This window comes from Sardina pilchardus, chromosome 8 (assembly GCF_963854185.1).
Source record: "Sardina pilchardus chromosome 8, fSarPil1.1, whole genome shotgun sequence".
Taxonomy (NCBI): Eukaryota; Metazoa; Chordata; class Actinopteri; order Clupeiformes; family Clupeidae; genus Sardina; species Sardina pilchardus.
In genome coordinates this window covers 7,067,739-7,088,856 of record NC_085001.1, presented here as the reverse complement: position 1 = coordinate 7,088,856, position 21,118 = coordinate 7,067,739, and the positions used below count along the sequence as shown (strand labels likewise).

Below are 21,118 nucleotides of genomic sequence, written 5' to 3'. Positions count from 1 at the left end.
GAATTCTGGTCCCTATCAGACCAAATCTTGATGCTCAAGGTTCCCCGTATCCACTGAGTTTGGAAAGTCGGCCTTTTGTTATGGTGCCCTTATCTCCTGGAATAAAAAATAACTCCATACTTTCACCATTTCAGATCTGTAATCACAAACCTTTCTATGACAATTTGTGCCTGCAGTAAATGTCTTTAGCCTATTATCATAATTATTCTTATAATAATTCTAATATTTTTTCCCTTCCTCTTCTATAATGTAATGTTGTCTTATTATTTATTTATTTTACTTTGTTTTATTTATAGGCCTAGACCTATGCTCTTTTTAACATATCTTGTTACTTCATTACTTCATTATTTCTGTAATCTCGGATTCATTGAAAATGAGGGCTACCTTCAATGACCCTCCGAGGATAGATAAAGGTTGAATGAATGAATGAATCTTTAAAGCCTCACACATCAGATAGCACACACACACACACACACACACACACACACACACACACACACACACACACACACAAATATAGAAACACACACATACAGGTAAGCTGGCACGCACACATAGCCTACACAAAAACACACATAAACACACGAACACAGATAGACACACACATAGAGACACATAGTGAAATGTTACTCCTTTTGTTGTCTTTATCATTAGCCTACACAACTTTTGCAGCTTGTTATTGCCCCTATCCAAACTTTTTTGTGACGTGATGGTGGCATCAAATTAATAATGTGCTCATATTTTCCATTTTCCACAAATTAATTAATATGATGTCTTTGAGGGATTCTCAATTAAATGTGGGATTGACATGATTTAAATCATAGCTTTTTTATTCACATTTTACAAAGCACCCCAGGCCTAGATCCTATTGTTGACAGGACAGCTACAGAACAGTTGTTAACTCATGTGCATTGAATATGAATGCATTCCTGTTTGAGTTCAGTGCTGCCCACAACCATGGCTCTGCCCACAACTAAAGCCAAAATCATTGGTTATTGGCCTATAAAACCTCTAGGCCTACGTCTTGGTCAGAGAGGAAGTTGTGATTCTAGAAGTTTTGACCCTGCATGCTTGCCTTACTCTTTCTCACATGATTCTTCTCTTGTGACACACATTCCTCCACAAATCGCTTGACTGGGTCAAAGTGTCTGAAACATAGAAAATGTGGATGTAGTCTCGGGGAATCTACGCAAAAGTAAGTTTTAGGAAAGGGCAGTTGGTTTGGACGCGCAACGTTATAGACTAGTTATGATAACAGCGTTGTTGTTTTTTTACTTAGTAGGCTACTTCTAGAAACAGCTGTTTAGGCTAACGTGACCATTTGTTGTTGGTTGATACTAAGCTAAGTTAGCTAACTATCTTAGATGTTAGGCTACGCATTTTTGAACTGATGCGGAGGGAAACACTCCATGTTAGCGATGAGAATTTGCTGAAGTTAATGTGTTCTCATGTTTACTCTTTTTGTACTTCAACACAACTTGTTGTTTGTATCGTGTTTTAATTTCGAGACTTTCTGCATCGATTTAGTCCGTGACCGTGATATAGGCTGTTACTTTGTACAGTACGCTGAACGACGAGGTTATGAGGACGCCAATGTGTATATTTACGATGAAATCTCGAGGTTAAAGTTGGTCTCTAGATACGTTTGACTGATAGTCAGTGATTTAACATTGGACCAGTGTTGTACTGGGAGCATCCTAGACTTAAATTGGTCGTCTCTAAGATCATCAGAGTAATTAGAAAGCCCATAGATTATAAGGCAGTTGGACATGATGAGGCTAGACTTGAATTTCCCCCTTGGGATCAATAAAGTATCTATCTTTCTATCTATCTAGACTTGTGTTGCGTGTCTCTTTGTTTATAAGTGCACCTTTGCTCTGTGGTCCCACATCAGAAGTTATGGCGGACTTAAGGACGACTTGTATCTGAGTGGGAGTAAGAACTATATCTGATGGCCGATTCACCCTGTCCAACAGATTCAAGGTAGTCATCTATAAACTTTGAATTATGTCTCAGCCTGTTGTTTCCCTGTTTCTCTTGTTCACTCTTTCACTCACTCTCACACACAATGCTCAGCATTAGTCAGAAGTTTCTCATGCACCCTTGGTTCATACACACACTTCTCTGTGTAGGGTATCATCTGACAAACATGCCCTAAAGGGATAGACCTTATTGGTATTCCATAAAATTCTTGGCTACCTTAGCATTAGACAGTTTGGTAAAATATGTTTCGTCCAGTGACGCAGATTGTGCTTGGGGAATTTATCAAAGCTCACCCCAGTGTCCTAAATACTTAGTCCAGGAATTATTATACAATAGCCTGACACTGAGACCTTTTTGTTTCTTTTGGTAATTTAGGTTCAAGTTAAATTTAGATCTAATCACTAGGCTATGATAATGTAATAATCTGATCAAGTATGTATTTTCTTAGGTGTAATTATTTCCTCCTCTATGATGGGTCCAAGGTCCAAGAGGAAGGGGACCCCACACGTGCGGGCATATGCTTCTTTTACCCTGAGGAGGTAGGTGTACAGGGCCCTGTTAAGGGTTAGCCTACACTAAGGAGGTGTGTGCGTTGGCTTCTGATCACGAAAATGAGTTTTTCTTTCTTTTTACTGAAGCTCTTGTTATCATCCAAACAAAAACTACAGATGGAAAAGAAAGGAAAAGATGACATGGTTGTGAAATTGACAAATGAGGAACTCTCTTATAAGTTAAAAGCACAGTCTAAAAACTAGAAGAAATCTTCAGACTGGAAGCTTAAGGCACACATCCTTAACACAGACAGACAAACAGACAAAAAAGATGTGAACTTTTTAAATGCATGTACTCTACTGAATTGAGCATTTGCTCTTGGGTTGGAATCGAGCCTGGACAAAGGTCTCTGCACACCAAGAATGGCGACTACAACAATGATTATAAGCAAATATCCCTCTTGTTAATATGAATGACGGCGTTCACACATAAACTATAACGATAATGACATGAATCACAGCCAATCAGAAACCCGTCACATTTTAGCCATCGCATTAATTAACACGGGGAGACTTTCTTATTGTTGGCCAGTGTGGAGGCTTTTATAATTATTGTTATCGCTCTTGGTGTGAATGCCCCTTAAGGGTGTGTGCATATGGACCACAGCTCTCCCAGAGCGGTAGATAAAACAGAGTGGCGACACTCCCATAGACCTCCATAGAAAAAAATGGCAGCGCTTTTTCCAGGCTATTTCCTCGTTATGGGGCTTTTGGAACTGTTTACAGCCAATCTCTTGGTCAGTAGTCAATGAGTTAATTGATTACACCTTCCAGCATCAGAAGTACATCCCACCCTCCTGCGATTCAGCCATTCAGCACAGGTTTTTTTGGAACTTTTGATCGTGGCGGCAACATCAAAGAGTGTCGCAACTCTCTCTTTCTATGGCTCTGATCTCTCCCAAACTCGTGCTCCGTCTGTGCCCCGTCTGTGCCCCAGACTCCACTGGATCAGCAGGAGCTGCTGTGCGGCCAGTTGGCTGGCGTGTGCCGGTGCGTCTCGGAGCTGTCCCTCTCACCGGTGCGGATGCTGAGGCTGCGCAGGAGCAAGTTCGCCGTGCGCATGAAGCAACACTTCCTGTGGGTGAGTGTTCAGTGGAGAGTATTTTAATGTCATTTTTTAATATAGGCCTACTACATTTACGTTAATTTTGCAACGTACCGAATCATTGAAATACCTTAAATTGTCACTTGGAAGTCTGGATAACTGTGTGTGTGTGTGTGTGTGTGTGTGTGAATCGCTTAGCTATCTTAGACACAAACACCATGGCTGGGCTCTGAGGAATCATCCTTTTCTTCAAAGCATCATTGAACTGTCAACTCAGATTATCCCATTCCTTTACCTGGAAAGTCATCCCCAGTATCTCTCATGTTAAAATGTGAATGCTTGAGTATAGTCATATTTCTGTCTCTGTTCTTTCTCTCTCTCTCTCTCTCTCTCTCTCAGGCTCTCAGTTGTCCTGTTGACATTCCAGATGTGAGTGTGTGTGAACTCTTAGACCAGTTGATCAGTCTCTTCTGTTTCTACAATGGTCCCGTGCGAGAAAGTTACCAGGTACAGTACTGTCTCTTTCTATGAATGTTATACAAATGTCATATACAAGTAATGTATGTGCATTTACACACGTGTACTGACACATGTACACATTTATACCGACTGCTTGTGCCTTTTTGACATTTTTTTTGTATTATATGAGATGAATGGGCAGCACAACTGCATATTTTGATGCTGACAAAAGATGACAACATTGGCATGAATGGATGGCACTCGTGTAAAAATAATCACTTGACATACAGCACATGCCAGACAAATGTTCACATAGATAAAGTAGAAAAGTAACGATTTGTTTTCATTGCACATAGAGCAGATGTAGGAGTGGACCATGACAATGGTTAACCTTTTTTTTAAAATAACATGATTGGTTTAAGTGACAATAAGGTGTTGTGTCTGGCCATCAAGAAAAGTAGCTGTGTGCACATCCCACCTTGCAGGTGCAGGACAAATGGAGAGTAACTTAGGAAGGAATGTAATGTCCGCAACACTGATAAATTGCTCCCGTTTAATGAAAAAATGCAACGTTTCGACCCTACTGGGTCTTCATCAGGCAAATGGTTGTGTCTGGCCATCCCTCAAGTCCGTTTTCCTTCCTCCCCTCTGTCCTGATCGCAGAGGCACAGTCGAGCTGATTTGGCAGTGCGCTGGGCAAGGTATCTCACACACCTGCAGGGAGGCTCCTCAGAGCTCCACCACATCTTCAGCTGCCTGAGGACCATTGACTCCACACACGTACGCATCCCAGCATTCCACACTAAACACACTCTCAGGGATTATCATCATCATCACACACACACACACACACACACACACACACACACACACACACACACACACACACATTGTGATAAGTCACACACACACACACACACACACACACACACACATGCTACCACACGCATAAAACTCAGGAGCAGTGAGTTAATGTTTCCAAGACAAGACTTTTTAGTGTTATATATGACTCCCTTCCCCCAAAATAAAAAGTGAAAAGAATAATGCTTGCCTCGGTAAAGTTTAAGATACTTTGTAACCACCCTACCCAATCTGGTTACGACTGTAATGTCATTAAAGTTTAACGGATTGATTCTCTGTGCATGTAAATGATCATGTGGACCTCACATGGACCACATCTTTCACACTAAACTCTTACACAACACATTAACTGAATTTACAGTGAGATTTACCCCACACACACATATATAACAACACATTCTACAATTACTGGCTGTTATAACTTTTTTCCCCTCTTTCCTGCAGATTGACCCTCTTTTACTTTTGAAGGCCGCCCTGATTTTGCAGGCATGTCAGCGGTGCCCCCTGGTGTTGGCAGGATGCATACTCTACAGAGGCAGGTAAATCATGGCTTCAGCTTTACATTTCAGCGATCAAAAAACAGCTGAAGCAAGTTTGGTAAACAAGTATCTTCAATGTCTTGGACTATGGACTATTGGACATTTCTCAACAAGTTCAGATACAGATTATACCAAGGCTAACTTTAGTTATCAGTTTAGTGTAGTTTATCAGTTATCAGCATTCAGAATGTCAGATTCATTGCTGCGGACTGCTGAAGTTCACCTACAAAAAGGAGCAAAAGCTGCCCGTATAAGGAGATCTGATTGTTAATTGAGGCTAACTGCCTATGGCAAGTTGCATTGCAAGTTAGCTCTGGGGTAGCACAATTCAAATTGTGCTGTCTTAACGTACCAGATCTCCTTATATGGGCAAAGATGGTAGCTTTAGTTTGAAGGCGAACTTCAGAGGTCTATTGCTGATGTTCTGCAGTAGTTGTATGACTCACCAACTGTCAAGATGATGTTTTTCTTATTTTGATAACATTTTAATTTCACAATGTTTTACAGGGTTGTGAGTACTCAGATGCCTCCTGATTTAACAGTGAAAGTGATGGTCCATGAAACAGAGAGCTACAATCAGGTACGCATATGTTGCATGTTAAATTGCTGTCACTAAACTCTAGAATTAAATTAAATTAAAACTGTATTACTATTACATGTGTGAGACAAGCCACCTGCTATCGATTCACTAGTTGTAGTCATATATTTTGTAGTAATTCAGCAGAAGCGTCCAATCAATATCAGTTTAGAGAACAGCACCTAGTCTTTCCTCAGCAATTGTGGTTTCTGGGAATATTAAGTCCATGACCCAACATGACTGATAACATCAACCGTGTAACATCAGCACATAGCATTGAGACTGACAACATCGCACTCTGTTTTTCGAGTAGGACCACAGGCCCGTGGCCAATGGGATCAGCTGTGCTTCTGGTACACCCTCTCCCTGCACAGGAACCACAACAGTGTTTCTCACCCCTGCCGAGCTTCAGGCTCTGCGCAGCCCCCCTGTGGACAGGTCCTGCAGGTACAGTCTCAAACATGTCACAACCCGAGAATTAACCAGGTCCATTGTACATTTCTATAAGTAGGAGTTTTTTTCTTTTTAGAAACAAATAATATGAGCTGGTAGAATACCATTATTTTATACTAAATCTAAAAAATATATATATATAATGTAATAAAATAGTGGTTATTTTACTTACATATTTTAATCACATTTCCCTCAAGTGTTGGTACAACCTTTTTTAAGTCTGAGGTGATCATGTCACCACAGTAGTTGACTGTTAGATTTGTGCGTTTAATTTAACTCCCGTAAATTACAGTACAGGCCAAAAGTTTGGACACACCTTCTCATTCAATGAGTTTCCTTTATTTTCATGACTATTGACATTGTAGACTCACACTGAAGGCATCAAACTATGAGTTAACACATGTGGAAAACAAGAAAGTGTAAAACAACTGAAAATATGCCCTATATTCTAGTTTCTTCAAAGTAGCCACCTTTGCTCTGATTACTGCTTTGCACACACTCTGCATTCTCTGGATGAGCTTCAAGAGGTAGTCACCTGAAATGGTTTTCACTTCACATGTGTGCCCTGTCAGGTTTAATAAGTGTGATTTATTGCCTTATAAATGGGGTTGGGAATCAGTTGTGTTGTGCAGAAGTCAGGGGTGATACACAGCTGATAGTCCTACTGAATAGACTGTTAGAATTTGTATTATGGCAAGAAAAAAAGCAGCTAAGTAAAGAAAAACGAGTGGGCATCATTACTTTAAGAAATGAAGGCCAGTCAGTCCAAAACATTGGGAAAACTTTGAAAGTGTCCCCAAGTGCAGTCGCAAAAACCATCAAGCGCTACAAAGAAACTGGCCGTCCCAGGAAAGGAAGACCAAGAGTCACCTCTGCTGCGGAGGATAAGTTCATCCGAGTCACCAGCCTCAGAAATCACGCGTTAACAGCAGCTCAGATTAGAGACCAGGTCAATGCCACACAGTTCTAGCAGCAGACACATCTCTAGAACAACTGTTAAGATGAGACTGCCTGAATCAGGCCTTCATGGTAGAATAGCTGCAAGGAAACCACTGCTAAGGACAGGCAACAAGCAGAAGAGACTTGTTTGGGCTAAAGAATGCAAGGAATGGACATTAGACCAGTGGAAATCTGTGCTTTAGTCTGATGAGTCAAAATCGGAGACCTTTGGTTCCAACCACCGTGTGGACTGCAGAGTGAAGGCAAAAGGGCCAACAAGTGCTAAGAATCTCTGGGAACTCCTTCAAGACTGTTGGAAGACCATTTCAGGTGACTCTTGAAGCTCATCAAGAGAATGCTAAGAGTGTGCGAAGCAGTATTAAAAGCAAAAGGTGGCTACTTTGAAGAACCTAAAATATAAGACATATTTTCAGTTGTTTCACACTTTTCTGTTAAGTATATAATTCCACATGTGTTAATTCATAATTCTAATACCTTCGGTATGAATCTACAATTTGTATAGTCATATAGTATGAAAATAAAGAAGGGGTGTCCGAATGAGAAGGTGTGTCCAAACTTTTGGCCTGTACTGTACCTATCTCTAATTATCTTATCTGGAGTCTTGAAGTATAAACATTAACACAAATCCATTCACAGGGTTATATATTTAATGCTGAAAAAGGAATGTCATACACCGTTTGTCTCAAAATTATGTTTTGTCTATATTATGTTTTGTCTCATGTTGTAAGTCGCTTTGGTTAAAAAGCGTCAGCCAAATTAAATGTAATGTAATGTAATGTAATGTAATGTCTGTCTTTCTCTCTCAGGTCTCACTGTACTCCCCAGCCCCCACCTCGACCAAGAAAGTCTCGCCTTCTGTCACGCACTCTCTCCGACACGCCCCCCGCTGAACCGGATGCTGCCAGTCAGGACCCTGCCCCGACCCCTTCATCATCTCGCTCCTCTCTCTCTGACGAGTCCTGCTTTGTCCCCTCTCCCTCCACCTCTCACGCCGCCACCCCTCAGTTCAGCCCCGTTCACCAGCCGGAGAGCACCGGCCCTGCCAACGCCAAGTCACATGACCACGCTCCGTCCAATGGGATGATCGCCGTGCCGTGTGAACTGAAGGAGGAAGGGGTGAAAAGTAAGACGGCTAATGGCTGTGCCAGAAAGGTGGAGATGGGGACCGACTTGATCTTGCACAATGGAAACGGACGCCACCCCGGAAACGGCCATCACAAGGAGCCAGCCTCCAGCTGCCACTCAAACCAGAACTCCTGCGAGGACGAGCGGTCAGACACAAGCCATCATAAGCTGCTGTTGAACGGGTCTGAGTCGCCAATCAGATTGGACTCCCCAGACGCCATGCTAGAGAAGAAGATGAAGAAGCTGAACATGACACAAGACGACCGGGAGAGCGATGTGGAGCACAGAAAGGCAAAAATGAAGAGCGGTGGAAGACAGATTGAACTGAACAGTGGGGAAGGTGTGAGGGACGGAGAGAAGAAAGAGAATGGGATGCAGGGCAGAGGGGACGGTGGGGTGGGAGAGCTGTCGGAGTCGTCGGAGTCGGAGTCGGAGGTGCTACTGCCCATGGTCCTGTACCAGCATAGGGTGAGAGCGCTGGTTCTTGCCCTGCTGGTGGAGCCTCACTTCCTCAGTGACCAGGCTGCTGTGGAGGAAGTGGTAAGTGTGTGTGTGTGTGTGTGTGTGTGTGTGTGTGTGTGTGTGTGTGTGCGCGTGCACATAGCTGCTCTATCTGAAACTATTTGAAACATGCACAGCATTACACAGACGCTCTATTATCTGAAACTATTTGAAACATACACAGCATTTTTTATACTCATTCACACACTTTGAATAATTGATTAGTCCAGAACTGCATCAAACTATATAATGACTGTGTCCGTTCTCTGGGACTAGTCTGTCAGATGTATTTCAGGTTAGGGACTGATGAAACTGTACGTATGTTGTTAACTTTATTCTTGACTCTGTTAAACTGTACTCAAGACTATGTGCAGCTGTGCACAGACCATCCTGAAGAGTTTGTTGTGTTGCATTCATGAGATGTGTCTGGTTGTGTTCTTCGTGCAGTACCACAGCAGCCTGGCGTCTCTGAATGGACTGGAGGCTCATCTGAGGACCAGTACAGCTGGGGGCCAGGGGCCCCTTGGGCCTTATACTTTCGCTCATTACGACTGCATCCAGAACACACTCACTAGTAAGAGACTTTTCACACAGACAAAGACATAATCTCTCACACTCCCCAACTCCCAAGATGCGCTCAAATGCAAATTGAACTTAAATGAACTCGGGCACAAACACACACGCAAACCTGCACGAATTGTTTATGCTGTGACTAACATGAACGCTCAATGTACAATTATTTCCTTCAGCCTGACTCTCTCTCTCTCTCTCTCACACACAAACACACACACACACACACACACACACAAACAAACAGGCACAACTGCAACCAGAACACATTCACGATCATGTACACATATATTCCAGATGAGAATGACCAAGAGTAAGTGTGTGTGTGTGTGTGTGTGTGCGTGCATGCATGTGTAGTTGCTTGTTTTCTTCCATTTGCAATTGCACCAATTCACCCGCTACGTGTTTTCTGTGTGTCTGCAGCCAACCTGTCTGGCCGGTCAGTTGCACCTCAGGACCGCTCCTTTGTGAGGGCCACTGGCCTGCTCCACTCCCACTTCTCTCAAACACAGACTCTGCAGGAGGCTATTGTCAGGTGAGTGTGTGTGTGTGTGTGTGTGTGTGTGTCTGGGGGGAGGTTTGGTGCCGCTGTTTTATTTAAATGATCAGAGCACACAGACTGACTGACTGTCTTGGTACTATAAGATTACTCTGGTTTAGTGTTGTCTCATATTGTCATGTTGATGGAATATAGTACGCACGGATGAGTACTTATAGTATAGTAGTCACTTGTATGTCACTTTGGATAAAAAGTTGTCAGTTAAATGAAAAAAGTGTCAGTTGAAAAAAGTATGGAATGTTCTGTATGCTTCGGACATGCAACTTATTTGAGGGTGATGTGGTTGCATACATAATGAGCATAATGTGTGTGTGTGTGTGTGTGTGTGTGTGTGTGTGTGTGTGTGTGACCGACCGCTGCGCTCCTCAGCCGAGCGATGTCTAGCTCTTCCGCCAACACGCTCAGGTCAATCCAAACTTTTCTCATGTGTAATGTAATGTGTGTGTCCGTCACAGGAGTGCGGGGGCTGCTGTATATGGCACGCGGAGCACGGCACAGGAGACCTACTTCCTACAGCACGCCTCCTCAGTCAGGAACTCTGGCATTCCCAACCACCAGGACAGCGCTTTCTCCCTGCCCAGCAAAGCCCGCCATCGGCTGCTCAAGCATGGGGTCAACCTACTGTGAGCACTGTGGGGGGTTCAAAAGCAAGTCGTGGATAAGGAGAGGAGCTTTTAAGCTGATCTTACCACCTATGTGCACCACCAACACATGAAAGTTTCTTTACAAAGCACGCATTCCTGCCTCTGTGCCTTTCTCGTACTGATATGGGTGGCATGTCTTTTTAAGGGTTAAACCCCTGTGCTGCACAAGTAAACTGTGTATTTTTTATGTTTTATTTTTTATCATAGAAGTACTCTTGAAACTCATGCTGCACTTTTCTGTAAACAGAGATGATTTAACATGCACAAATGCACACTCCTTAAAAAAATAGTCTAATGTTCTTAAATTATACTAGGTACATGTTGTAAGCTGTGTTATTTGTATAGCAAATGTTGCTGGTGCTTTATTTTCACACAGTGATCCTGATCCACATGTTTCAAAGTTGTGGGTAGAGCATTTCTACCCAATTTGTTGTCTCCTCTCTCTTTGGATCATTTTGAAACAGTCTGAAAAGGGGGAAACCCCGCAGTATTACACAAGGTTTCAATCCATTTGTGACCCTCCATTCATATGGTCTTGACAAGGAGTAGTTAGTAGGCCAGCACCAGGCCTGAACAAAATGTACAGTGGATTTATAGAAAGGCAGTAAGCCTGAGATTGTTTGTCTTTATACATTGATTCTAATATATTAAGAACACTTCTGAAATTTTGTACAATGTGCCTTCTGGAAAATAAAGATGTTAAATGTGTGGTTTGAGAAATTTCAGTTGAACATGCTTATGAGGTGGAGACTGGAGCTAATCAATCAGCTAATCCAGCCCAAAACACTGGCCACTGAAGGGCCCAAACAAGGATGCATTTCATTGCCAACAGATTCAGACAATTATTTTAAAAGTCGCACGTTTATGCTAATTCACCAGTAGCATTTAATTATCGCTATGTGTGTCCCTCTTCATGAGGCAATTTGTTCTAGTCAAATTACGCACCTGTATGGTGACGGTCGACGCGGTTCCTCATCTCAGGTAGGCTACCATATTCTGGATCATATTTAAATCTGATATTGTGAGATTTCACATCCAGCTAATACAACGTTTCTACATAAACATGTAAAAGGATATCTTCTTTTGTGCGTTGTAAGTAGGGCCTAGGCCTACTAGTATCTTCTTTTGCAGTTGAGGTGAGCTCATTTGAAATTGCTCGGCGGGTTGCCTGCTGATCTGATGGTAGAGGTCACCCACTGAATAAGAGCCTTGAAGAAAGTTTTACTATCTCTCACGGTGGGTGTCATTTCTCTTGCTAATGAGTCGCTTGGCAATGGTCCTGATTCAGCGTAATTAGGGGGTCATTACACTCACTGCTGAATGAGAATAGGCTTGGAACCTACGTGCTTTGGGTGCCTCATTATGCGAACGCACCGTAAGGACCGACGGGGAGTGTGAATGGGTAGGCTACTTAAAAGTTCGAACAAAACAGGGGGAGGAGAAATCGGGAGACCGGTCTCATATTTCGGCCGACACAAAACGTAGGACGCTTTGTCGGAGATACGGGAATGAATGTATAACCCCAGCCACTTACACACTTCACTTGGCGCCGTGGAGGGATTCATGCCGGACGGTTGGATAAAACGTTCTGGGGGATATTAAGTTAAACCATAGGTCATCAACTACACAATCAAACGTCAGGAACTATCACAACAATGGCCGCAGGACATCTTGCACGGATTATTTTACTGTTTCTGTGTGTCATGGTTTTATTAATAACTGCGCAAAGCCGCGCACTTCTGGTACGGCGATCCAAATCTGTCAGAGAAAATAAGGATTTGCGGATCAATTCGCATCGGCGAGTTCGTCGTGGAAGTGTGGACTCTGACCTGGAGCAATGCGCCGTTTTGACTGCACCGTGGAATGAGGCCACCGGACCAGTGGATAGCCAGGAAAAGTTGTATCGCATCAGGGTACATTCCATGACAGAGGGAAGTGCGCTGCGGACTATTTTTCCTGAACAACCGCTTTTCCGCTTCATCAGACGGGTATATCGATGCTGTCAAATGGGATACCACTGTGGAAGTGTGAAGGGCATTCAAGGCCGACTGCATCATGGTAGGAGCATCCTTTACTGATTTGTTGATATCAATACAATGACACTGCTTTCCTTTTGGTTGGCTATTTATTGATGAAAATGTTCAGTCTTTTTGACTACCATCATTTCTTTCATTTCCCCAGGCACTGATTTAGAGTTCATTCTCAGCCAGGATGTTTTGTCTGTTGCTGTCATTCGAGCTGAAATGCACCTTCACCTCTCAAATCCTCAGCATCTGAAAGTAGAGCCATTAATACTGTATCTGGACAAACGCAAGCTCCCCACCAGGTGAGACTTCTCTTTTCATAATGTATTTAGCCATTTTTTTATATATATGTTGTGCTAATTACTCTCAAACTGATCAAAAGCTCATTCTTAGCATTGTCCTAAACCCATTCAGTGCAATATATAAAAAATCGTCATGAAATGTTAACTCCATGTTTGTTTTGACATTATTGCCATTGTTAGGTTGTGGTTGCATACTTCATCTGAGGAAAGAAAAACAGTTGAATGTTCATCATCTAACCTGACCTTTATTCCTCTCCCGCTTCAGGTATCACTCAAGGTCTAGAGATGGTTTTGAGGAGACAAAGCTGGATCTCCTCTTCTTCTTCCAGGCAGTGCAGCGGATGGTGGGTGGAGTACAAGGAAGCCCCAGCCTGATAGACATGCGGCGGGTGGGGGGCCTGACGAGACCAGGCTCCACAGTGGAGCCCCAGGCAATGGCCCAGGCACTGCAGGACACAGAGGGCATGGCATGGGGGGGAGGGGAGACTGGCAGCCCCCTGCCAGAGGCGTTAGAGCTCGGCTTTGCACTGCATTGTTGGAAGAGTGGGGAAGCTGTGCCATGCGAGGCGAATGAAGTGAAATTGCAGCACACGCCGTTTATCACTCTCTCATACAGGTAGATATGAGTGAGTTGGAAAAGGTTATATCACATGGAGCTAAATACCACCCTTAATACTGACAAACGTGTGCATGCATGCACAAACAATGAACCTACAGTTGGAGGGCAACGAATGAGTATCCAAGCTCTCAAATCCTATGGTCTACTCTCCTTTCTCTTCACTAACAACCAGCGTGAATGGCCTGTGAATATCTCACCATTATCTGGCTTAACACTTCCCTCTAAATGCCCCCTTTTGTCTCCTGGCTCAGCTGGTCAGCTGCATAAAGTTGACTTGGACCTTAAGTGCCCATCTTAAAGGGGCTATTGTGCACTTCTCTGAAAGTTGAATATATTAACTTATATTGGTGTTGTTTTGTAAGAAAAGATGTTATCACACTAAACACTGTATATAAGAGCATAGTTTTATATGAACATGTCTTTTTTTAAAACGAAACAGTGTGGTTACATCTTAGGATGTTTAAGAAATAAAGCATGCAGTTATGTAAAGTTGTAAATAAATCTATTAATTCATTGATTTTCTTCTGTCTGTGTGTACTTTGATATATCAATGCTTGTGATGTTTTACAAACAGTATACTGTATAAACAGTATCACGTAGAAATAGCAAAAAGTCCTCCGCGCTTCTGAAATCACTATCTGGTGCGTCAACGGGAGAGGACAAACTATAATGAAGAAACAAGGTTCACCGGAGCAACTCAGATGTGAAGTTTTTAGATATTTATTTAAGTTGGCAACATTGTAGGACTAACGTTTCGACGTTTGCCACGTCTTCATCAGACTCTGAGTTGAGTACATCTGAGTTGCTCCGGTGAACCTTGTTTCTTATATCTACAGTATATTTGCTAAACAACTACCAAAATCATGGGTAAATGGACATGCTAACAATTCACACTTCTCTTCATAGGTCCATAGTAGCTTCTCCTTTTAAGTGGAATGCAGTTAAAAAACATTTCATGATGATGTCATGACATGCACATCACCTTTTTATGCCTCCATTTTACAAGAGTTTTGGTCAGTGTGTGGAGAGAGCAGTTGTATGGTATGGTTTACCGTTGGTCAGTAAAACAATCACACTATGTGTAGTCATAGTTATAATAACTCTCTCATTGTATGAGCTATTTATTCTCCTAGTTCATCAGTAGTAAGGAATACAACTAAGTACAACAGGCTTATTGGACATATTTATTTTGATGGCCTACCCCAGGGCCTGCCACCACCAAATGCAGATAACAGTTTACTTATCTGACAACTTTACATAATCTTAACAGACTTAATCTCAAGGGTTGTTGATCGAGGTCCAGACATGTCATACATAATTAGCCAGATGATATTAGCTACACATGCAATTAGGGAATCCAGAACTGAACTCTAGAAAAAAACCATCTGGACTGAAGTGATCGGTATAGGCAAAAGTTTTTGATAGATGGCTTACCGGTAATCTATCTAAACCCACAATCAAATGGTCAATATCCACAATAATCAATGATCAATAATTAATTACAAAATGAATAAATGTAATGTAAATGTAGAAATAGCCTAATAAGAAAGCAAAACACTGTTGTAGCTGTTACGGAATAAGCTGTAGTATCCACTTGACTTGGTCAAAGTGTAAAGAGTGTCAAGCAAAGAGTTTAGAGCACTACGCTTCAAGATCTTTGGTGTTTAGCATCAACAGAAAACAAATCACCAAAGTGTCCAGAGTTCTATTTACAAGTGCTTTTCCTCTTCAAAAGCATTGTTGCAGGCTTCCCACGAGGTCCAGATCTTGTGATCATCGGCATCATCCACAGTTAGATTTACATAGCGGTTCCGGCAGCTCCTGCTCCGCAAAAAACGTTTTGGGCCTTCCTTGCATGAAGTAACTCTCCACAGGTCATCTTCCGGTCTGCCTAGGGCGTCCTCCAGCTTTGCTCTGTCCTCTTTGTATGCATGAACACGGTTTTTTTTCCCTAATGGCTGAGACTGACGATGGCTGGATGTTCCATTGCCCATGGTCTGCAGTGTCTATAGCGTACGTCAGACTGCTGTCTAACCCTGTAAATTGCAAAAATGAATGTGAGTAATTACTACAACCATCACTATGTGCAAACCTATGTTCTGTTTTTGCACAATTACAAAGCAAGAATATATGAGAACAAATTATAATCACAAATATTATTTAAGCATTTTAGAAGTAGTACTTACACAAGTGCAGTTTGGTTATCTGCTCTGTTGGAGGATGTTTCTCTGGAGGTGGTTAATCTTGAAATGAGCTACTTATATGAACCTTTCACTATACCATCTCAGGGAGACCATTCAAATGTGTGAACTGTAGCTGTTAGCATCTCTGACAGGATTATTTGTTAAAAATAATTAAATGTTCACCAGTCTGATAGATTGATAGATTGATTCAATTAATTAAAACATATTCAACGACAATAGATTCCCAACATCTACTGGGTTATTGAGTAATTGATGTCTTCTCTTATCATAGTGATGGGTTTGAGATGCTTAGCACCTTCCAAATGTAATCAAAGACAATCAGCACATCGTTTCAGCAATAGAGAAGGGGGAAATCACTGAAATATTTAATATACAGTAGACTGTATTCAGGGATGTGATTGGCAAAGGACAAAAAAGCAGGAAAATATACCCCCCCCCCCCCGCCGCTGCGCAACCCTAGTCAGGATGTAGAAAGTGGTCCGTGGGGGAAAAGGGTTTGTGAACTGCTGCTCTAGTGTTTAGTTAAGGTACTGTAGTGTCTGCTACTGTGCACTTCATAAATGCAATATACTAGGGCGGTCCGGGGGCATTTTTCAAAAAATAACTCCTTAAATGATGACATCTGATGACTTTTATGAGAACTATTGATAAACTGTGATAAATATATTTCAAACATTATAAAATATTACAATATAGTCTATAAGGCCTAAAGAAAACTCATTTATAGAAAAGTAACCTAGGCCTACTCAAGACTAAACCAGATATGGCTGAAATATGTAGGCTATCATGATAATTTTGCCAACAATGATGTAGAACCATGGATTTTCTCAATTCTTAACATGTTTTGTTTTAAACCAACAAAAAGTTATCATTTTGACTACATTATTTAGTATAGGCCTACTTGATAACATATAGCCCTATAAACATGCTCACAAGCAGGCCTCTGCGGCAGCTGTGTGCGCTTGCCTGTCTGTTTTACCGTTGTCGTGTCAGCCTGGCAAACTGGCCACTCAGAGACCTGAAAGCAAAAGCCTCAACTGAAAACGAAAGGGCCGATGACAGTGTGTGCTCGTCCGCGAAAACTACCTAAACCGTCTGCCAGCGCAGATTTTTCGATGTCTCCACAAAAAAGGATGCCAGCTCTCAGCCTCGCGCCCGCCGTTTCAGCCACAGCGTGATACAATCAGAGCACCAACCGCGCTTCACCAAGCTGTGCAGGGGGCATAGCTCAGTGGTAGAGCATTTGACTGCAGATCAAGAGGTCCCAGGTTCAAATCCTGGTGCCCCCTTTAACATGCTCACCAGCGGGCCTCTTCGCCAGCTGTGTGCGTCTGCCTGTCTGTTTTACCGTTGTTGTGTCAGCCTGGCAAACCGGCCACTCAGAGACATGAAAGCAAAAGCCTCAGCTGAAAACGAAATCAAAGGCTGCTCGTCCGCGAAGGCCGCAAACTTCGAGCAGCCCGCGTCACTTCAGCTGTGCCAGTCAGGATGGCCGAGCGGTCTAAGGCGCCAGACTCAAGGCGATGTGCCTTCCTCAGTCAAGGGATTTCTGGTCTCCGAATGGAGGCGTGGGTTCGAATCCCACTTCTGACATAGGCTTTTATTTCGAGTGACATGCCTACCTAAACCGTCTGCCAGCGCAGATTTTTCGATGTCTCCACAAAAAAGGATGCCAGCTCTCAGCCTCGCGCCCGCCGTTTCAGCCACAGCGTGATACAAACAGAGCACCAACCGCGCTCCACCATGCTGTGCAGGGGGTATAGCTCAGTGGTAGAGCATTTGACTGCAGATCAAGAGGTCCCAGGTTCAAATCCTGGTGCCCCCTAAAACATGCTCACAAGCGGGCCTCTTCGCCAGCTGTGTGCGTCTGCCTGTCTGTTTTACCGTTGTTGTGTCAGCCTGGCAAACCGGCCACTCAGAGACCTGAAAGCAAAAGCCTCCGCTGAAAACGAAATCAAAGGCTGCTCGTCCGCGAAGGCCGCAACCTTCGAGCAGCCCGCGTCACCTCAGCTGTGCCAGTCAGGATGGCCGAGCGGTCTAAGGCGCCAGACTCAAGGCGATGTGCCTTCCTCAGTCAAGGGATTTCTGGTGTCCGAATGGAGGCGTGGGTTCGAATCCCACTTCTGACATAGGCTTTTATTTCGAGTGACATGCCTACCTAAACCGTCTGCCAGCGCAGATTTTTCGATGTCTCCACAAAAAAGGATGCCAGCTCTCAGCCTCGCGCCCGCCGTTTCAGCCACAGCGTGATACAAACAGAGCACCAACCGCGCTCCACCATGCTGTGCAGGGGGTATAGCTCAGTGGTAGAGCATTTGACTGCAGATCAAGAGGTCCCAGGTTCAAATCCTGGTGCCCCCTAAAACATGCTCACAAGCGGGCCTCTTCGCCGCAGCGCAGATTTTTCGATGTCTCCACAAAAAAGGATGCCAGCTCTCAGCCTCGCGCCTGCCGTTTCAGCCACAGCGTGATACAAACAGAGGACCAACCGCGCTCCACCATGCTGTGCAGGGGGTATAGCTCAGTGGTAGAGCATTTGACTGCAGATCAAGAGGTCCCAGGTTCAAATCCTGGTGCCCCCTAAAACATGCTCACAAGCGGGCCTCTTCGCCAGCTGTGTGCGTCTGCCTGTCTGTTTTACCGTTGTTGTGTCAGCCTGGCAAACCGGCCACTCAGAGACCTGAAAGCAAAAGCCTCAGCTGAAAACGAAATCAAAGGCTGCTCGTCCGCGAAGGCCGCAACCTTCGAGCAGCCCGCGTCACCTCAGCTGTGCCAGTCAGGATGGCCGAGCGGTCTAAGGCGCCAGACTCAAGGCGATGTGCCCTCCTCAGTCAAGGGATTTCTGGTCTCCGAATGGAGGCGTGGGTTCGAATCCCACTTCTGACATAGGCTTTTATTTCGAGTGACATGCCTACCTAAACCGTCTGCCAGCGCAGATTTTTCGATGTCTCCACAAAAAAGGATGCCAGCTCTCAGCCTCGCGCCCGCCGTTTCAGCCACAGCGTGATACAAACAGAGCACCAACCGCGCTCCACCATGCTGTGCAGGGGGTATAGCTCAGTGGTAGAGCATTTGACTGCAGATCAAGAGGTCCCAGGTTCAAATCCTGGTGCCCCCTAAAACATGCTCACAAGCGGGCCTCTTCGCCAGCTGTGTGCGTCTGCCTGTCTTTTTTACCGTTGTTGTGTCAGCCTGGCAAACCGGCCACTCAGAGACCTGAAAGCAAAAGCCTCAGCTGAAAACGAAATCAAAGGCTGCTCGTCCGCGAAGGCCGCAACCTTCGAGCAGCCCGCGTCACCTCAGCTGTGCCAGTCAGGATGGCCGAGCGGTCTAAGGCGCCAGACTCAAGGCGATGTGCCTTCCTCAGTCAAGGGATTTCTGGTCTCCGAATGGAGGCGTGGGTTCGAATCCCACTTCTGACATAGGCTTTTATTTCGAGTGACATGCCTACCTAAACCGTCTGCCAGCGCAGATTTTTCGATGTCTCCACAAAAAAGGATGCCAGCTCTCAGCCTCGCCCCCGCCGTTTCAGCCACAGCGTGATACAAACAGAGCACCAACCGCGCTCCACCGTGCTGTGCAGGGGGTATAGCTCAGTGGTAGAGCATTTGACTGCAGATCAAGAGGTCCCAGGTTCAAATCCTGGTGCCCCCTAAAACATGCTCACAAGCGGGCCTCTTCGCCAGCTGTGTGCGTCTGCCTGTCTGTTTTACCGTTGTTGTGTCAGCCTGGCAAACCGGCCACTCAGAGACCTGAAAGCAAAAGCCTCAGCTGAAAACGAAATCAAAGGCTGCTCGTCCGCGAAGGCCGCAACCTTCGAGCAGCCCGCGTCACCTCAGCTGTGCCAGTCAGGATGGCCGAGCGGTCTAAGGCGCCAGACTCAAGGCGATGTGCCTTCCTCAGTCAAGGGATTTCTGGTCTCCGAATGGAGGAGTGGGTTCGAATCCCACTTCTGACATAGGCTTTTATTTCGAGTGACATGCCTACCTAAACCGTCTGCCAGCGCAGATTTTTCGATGTCTCCACAAAAAAGGATGCCAGCTCTCAGCCTCCCGCCCGCCGTTTCAGCCACAGCGTGATACAAACAGAGCACCAACCGCGCTCCACCGTGCTGTGCAGGGGGTATAGCTCAGTGGTAGAGCATTTGACTGCAGATCAAGAGGTCCCAGGTTCAAATCCTGGTGCCCCCTAAAACATGCTCACAAGCGGGCCTCTTCGCCAGCTGTGTGCGTCTGCCTGTCTGTTTTACCGTTGTTGTGTCAGCCTGGCAAACCGGCCACTCAGAGACCTGAAAGCAAAAGCCTCAGCTGAAAACGAAATCAAAGGCTGCTCGTCCGCGAAGGCCGCAACCTTCGAGCAGCCCGCGTCACCTCAGCTGTGCCAGTCAGGATGGCCGAGCGGTCTAAGGCGCCAGACTCAAGGCGATGTGCCTTCCTCAGTCAAGGGATTTCTGGTCTCCGAATGGAGGCGTGGGTTCGAATCCCACTTCTGACATAGGCTTATATTTCGAGTGACATGCCTACCTAAACCGTCTGCCAGCGCAGATTTTTCGATGTCTCCACAAAAAAGGATGCCAGCTCTCAGCCTCGCGCCCGCCGTTTCAGCCACAGCGTGATACAAACAGAGCACCAACCGCGCTCCACCGTGCTGTGCAGGTGGTATAGCTCAGTGGTAGAGCATTTGACTGCAGATCAAGAGGTCCCAGGTTCAAATCCTGGTGCCCCCTTAAACATGCTCACAAGCGGGCCTCTTCGCCAGCTGTGTGCGTCTGCCTGTCTGTTTTACCGTTGTTGTGTCAACCTGGCAAACCGGCCACTCAGAGACCTGAAAGCAAAAGCCTCAGCTGAAAACGAAATCAAAGGCTGCTCGTCCGCGAAGGCCGCAAAGTTCGAGCAGCCCGCGTCACCTCAGCTGTGCCAGTCAGGATGGCCGAGCGGTCTAAGGCGCCAGACTCAAGGCGATGTGCCTTCCTCAGTCAAGGGATTTCTGGTCTCCGAATGGAGGCGTGGGTTCGAATCCCACTTCTGACATAGGCTTTTATTTCGAGTGACATGCCTACCTAAACCGTCTGCCAGCGCAGACTTTTCGACGTCTCCACAAAAAAGGATGCCAGCTCTCAGCCTCGCGCCCGCCGTTTCAGCC

At 44.8% G+C, this 21,118-nt stretch overlaps 2 protein-coding genes and 15 non-coding genes across 17 annotated transcripts; all 17 read left to right on the top strand.

Moving 5' to 3' along the window:
- Nucleotides 1–1,051: 1,051 nt before the first annotated feature.
- Nucleotides 1,052–11,535, top strand: hps4 (HPS4 biogenesis of lysosomal organelles complex 3 subunit 2). Its single transcript, XM_062542524.1, has 13 exons — nucleotides 1,052–1,195; nucleotides 1,895–1,983; nucleotides 2,432–2,522; nucleotides 3,472–3,615; nucleotides 3,979–4,086; nucleotides 4,702–4,818; nucleotides 5,344–5,438; nucleotides 5,946–6,018; nucleotides 6,329–6,462; nucleotides 8,235–9,093; nucleotides 9,502–9,628; nucleotides 10,048–10,159; nucleotides 10,639–11,535. The coding sequence occupies exons 2-13, from the start codon at nucleotides 1,952–1,954 to the stop codon at nucleotides 10,808–10,810; spliced, it is 2,064 nt and encodes a 687-aa protein (XP_062398508.1). The 5' UTR covers nucleotides 1,052–1,195; nucleotides 1,895–1,951; the 3' UTR covers nucleotides 10,811–11,535.
- Nucleotides 11,536–12,292: 757 nt separating this feature from the next.
- Nucleotides 12,293–14,277, top strand: si:ch211-170d8.2 (uncharacterized protein LOC571755 homolog). The gene is made up of 3 exons (XM_062543950.1): nucleotides 12,293–12,885; nucleotides 13,009–13,153; nucleotides 13,419–14,277. Exons 1-3 carry the CDS (start codon nucleotides 12,483–12,485, stop codon nucleotides 13,771–13,773), a joined length of 903 nt encoding a protein of 300 aa, XP_062399934.1. The 5' UTR covers nucleotides 12,293–12,482; the 3' UTR covers nucleotides 13,774–14,277.
- A 2,916-nt stretch (nucleotides 14,278–17,193) lies between these two features.
- On the top strand, nucleotides 17,194–17,265 carry trnac-gca (transfer RNA cysteine (anticodon GCA)). Its single transcript has one exon. It is a non-coding gene; the product is annotated as a tRNA-Cys (tRNA).
- A 193-nt stretch (nucleotides 17,266–17,458) lies between these two features.
- trnal-caa (transfer RNA leucine (anticodon CAA)) lies at nucleotides 17,459–17,569 on the top strand. The gene is made up of 2 exons: nucleotides 17,459–17,496; nucleotides 17,524–17,569. It is a non-coding gene; the product is annotated as a tRNA-Leu (tRNA).
- Nucleotides 17,570–17,729: 160 nt separating this feature from the next.
- Nucleotides 17,730–17,801, top strand: trnac-gca (transfer RNA cysteine (anticodon GCA)). The gene has a single exon. It is a non-coding gene; the product is annotated as a tRNA-Cys (tRNA).
- Nucleotides 17,802–17,994: 193 nt separating this feature from the next.
- On the top strand, nucleotides 17,995–18,105 carry trnal-caa (transfer RNA leucine (anticodon CAA)). Its single transcript has 2 exons — nucleotides 17,995–18,032; nucleotides 18,060–18,105. It is a non-coding gene; the product is annotated as a tRNA-Leu (tRNA).
- Nucleotides 18,106–18,265: 160 nt separating this feature from the next.
- trnac-gca (transfer RNA cysteine (anticodon GCA)) lies at nucleotides 18,266–18,337 on the top strand. Its single transcript has one exon. It is a non-coding gene; the product is annotated as a tRNA-Cys (tRNA).
- A 149-nt stretch (nucleotides 18,338–18,486) lies between these two features.
- On the top strand, nucleotides 18,487–18,558 carry trnac-gca (transfer RNA cysteine (anticodon GCA)). The gene has a single exon. It is a non-coding gene; the product is annotated as a tRNA-Cys (tRNA).
- A 193-nt stretch (nucleotides 18,559–18,751) lies between these two features.
- trnal-caa (transfer RNA leucine (anticodon CAA)) lies at nucleotides 18,752–18,862 on the top strand. Its single transcript has 2 exons — nucleotides 18,752–18,789; nucleotides 18,817–18,862. It is a non-coding gene; the product is annotated as a tRNA-Leu (tRNA).
- Nucleotides 18,863–19,022: 160 nt separating this feature from the next.
- Nucleotides 19,023–19,094, top strand: trnac-gca (transfer RNA cysteine (anticodon GCA)). The gene has a single exon. It is a non-coding gene; the product is annotated as a tRNA-Cys (tRNA).
- A 193-nt stretch (nucleotides 19,095–19,287) lies between these two features.
- Nucleotides 19,288–19,398, top strand: trnal-caa (transfer RNA leucine (anticodon CAA)). The gene is made up of 2 exons: nucleotides 19,288–19,325; nucleotides 19,353–19,398. It is a non-coding gene; the product is annotated as a tRNA-Leu (tRNA).
- Nucleotides 19,399–19,558: 160 nt separating this feature from the next.
- On the top strand, nucleotides 19,559–19,630 carry trnac-gca (transfer RNA cysteine (anticodon GCA)). The gene has a single exon. It is a non-coding gene; the product is annotated as a tRNA-Cys (tRNA).
- A 193-nt stretch (nucleotides 19,631–19,823) lies between these two features.
- Nucleotides 19,824–19,934, top strand: trnal-caa (transfer RNA leucine (anticodon CAA)). The gene is made up of 2 exons: nucleotides 19,824–19,861; nucleotides 19,889–19,934. It is a non-coding gene; the product is annotated as a tRNA-Leu (tRNA).
- A 160-nt stretch (nucleotides 19,935–20,094) lies between these two features.
- Nucleotides 20,095–20,166, top strand: trnac-gca (transfer RNA cysteine (anticodon GCA)). The gene has a single exon. It is a non-coding gene; the product is annotated as a tRNA-Cys (tRNA).
- Nucleotides 20,167–20,359: 193 nt separating this feature from the next.
- On the top strand, nucleotides 20,360–20,470 carry trnal-caa (transfer RNA leucine (anticodon CAA)). The gene is made up of 2 exons: nucleotides 20,360–20,397; nucleotides 20,425–20,470. It is a non-coding gene; the product is annotated as a tRNA-Leu (tRNA).
- Nucleotides 20,471–20,630: 160 nt separating this feature from the next.
- On the top strand, nucleotides 20,631–20,702 carry trnac-gca (transfer RNA cysteine (anticodon GCA)). Its single transcript has one exon. It is a non-coding gene; the product is annotated as a tRNA-Cys (tRNA).
- Nucleotides 20,703–20,895: 193 nt separating this feature from the next.
- trnal-caa (transfer RNA leucine (anticodon CAA)) lies at nucleotides 20,896–21,006 on the top strand. Its single transcript has 2 exons — nucleotides 20,896–20,933; nucleotides 20,961–21,006. It is a non-coding gene; the product is annotated as a tRNA-Leu (tRNA).
- The last annotated feature ends 112 nt before the right edge of the window (nucleotides 21,007–21,118 follow it).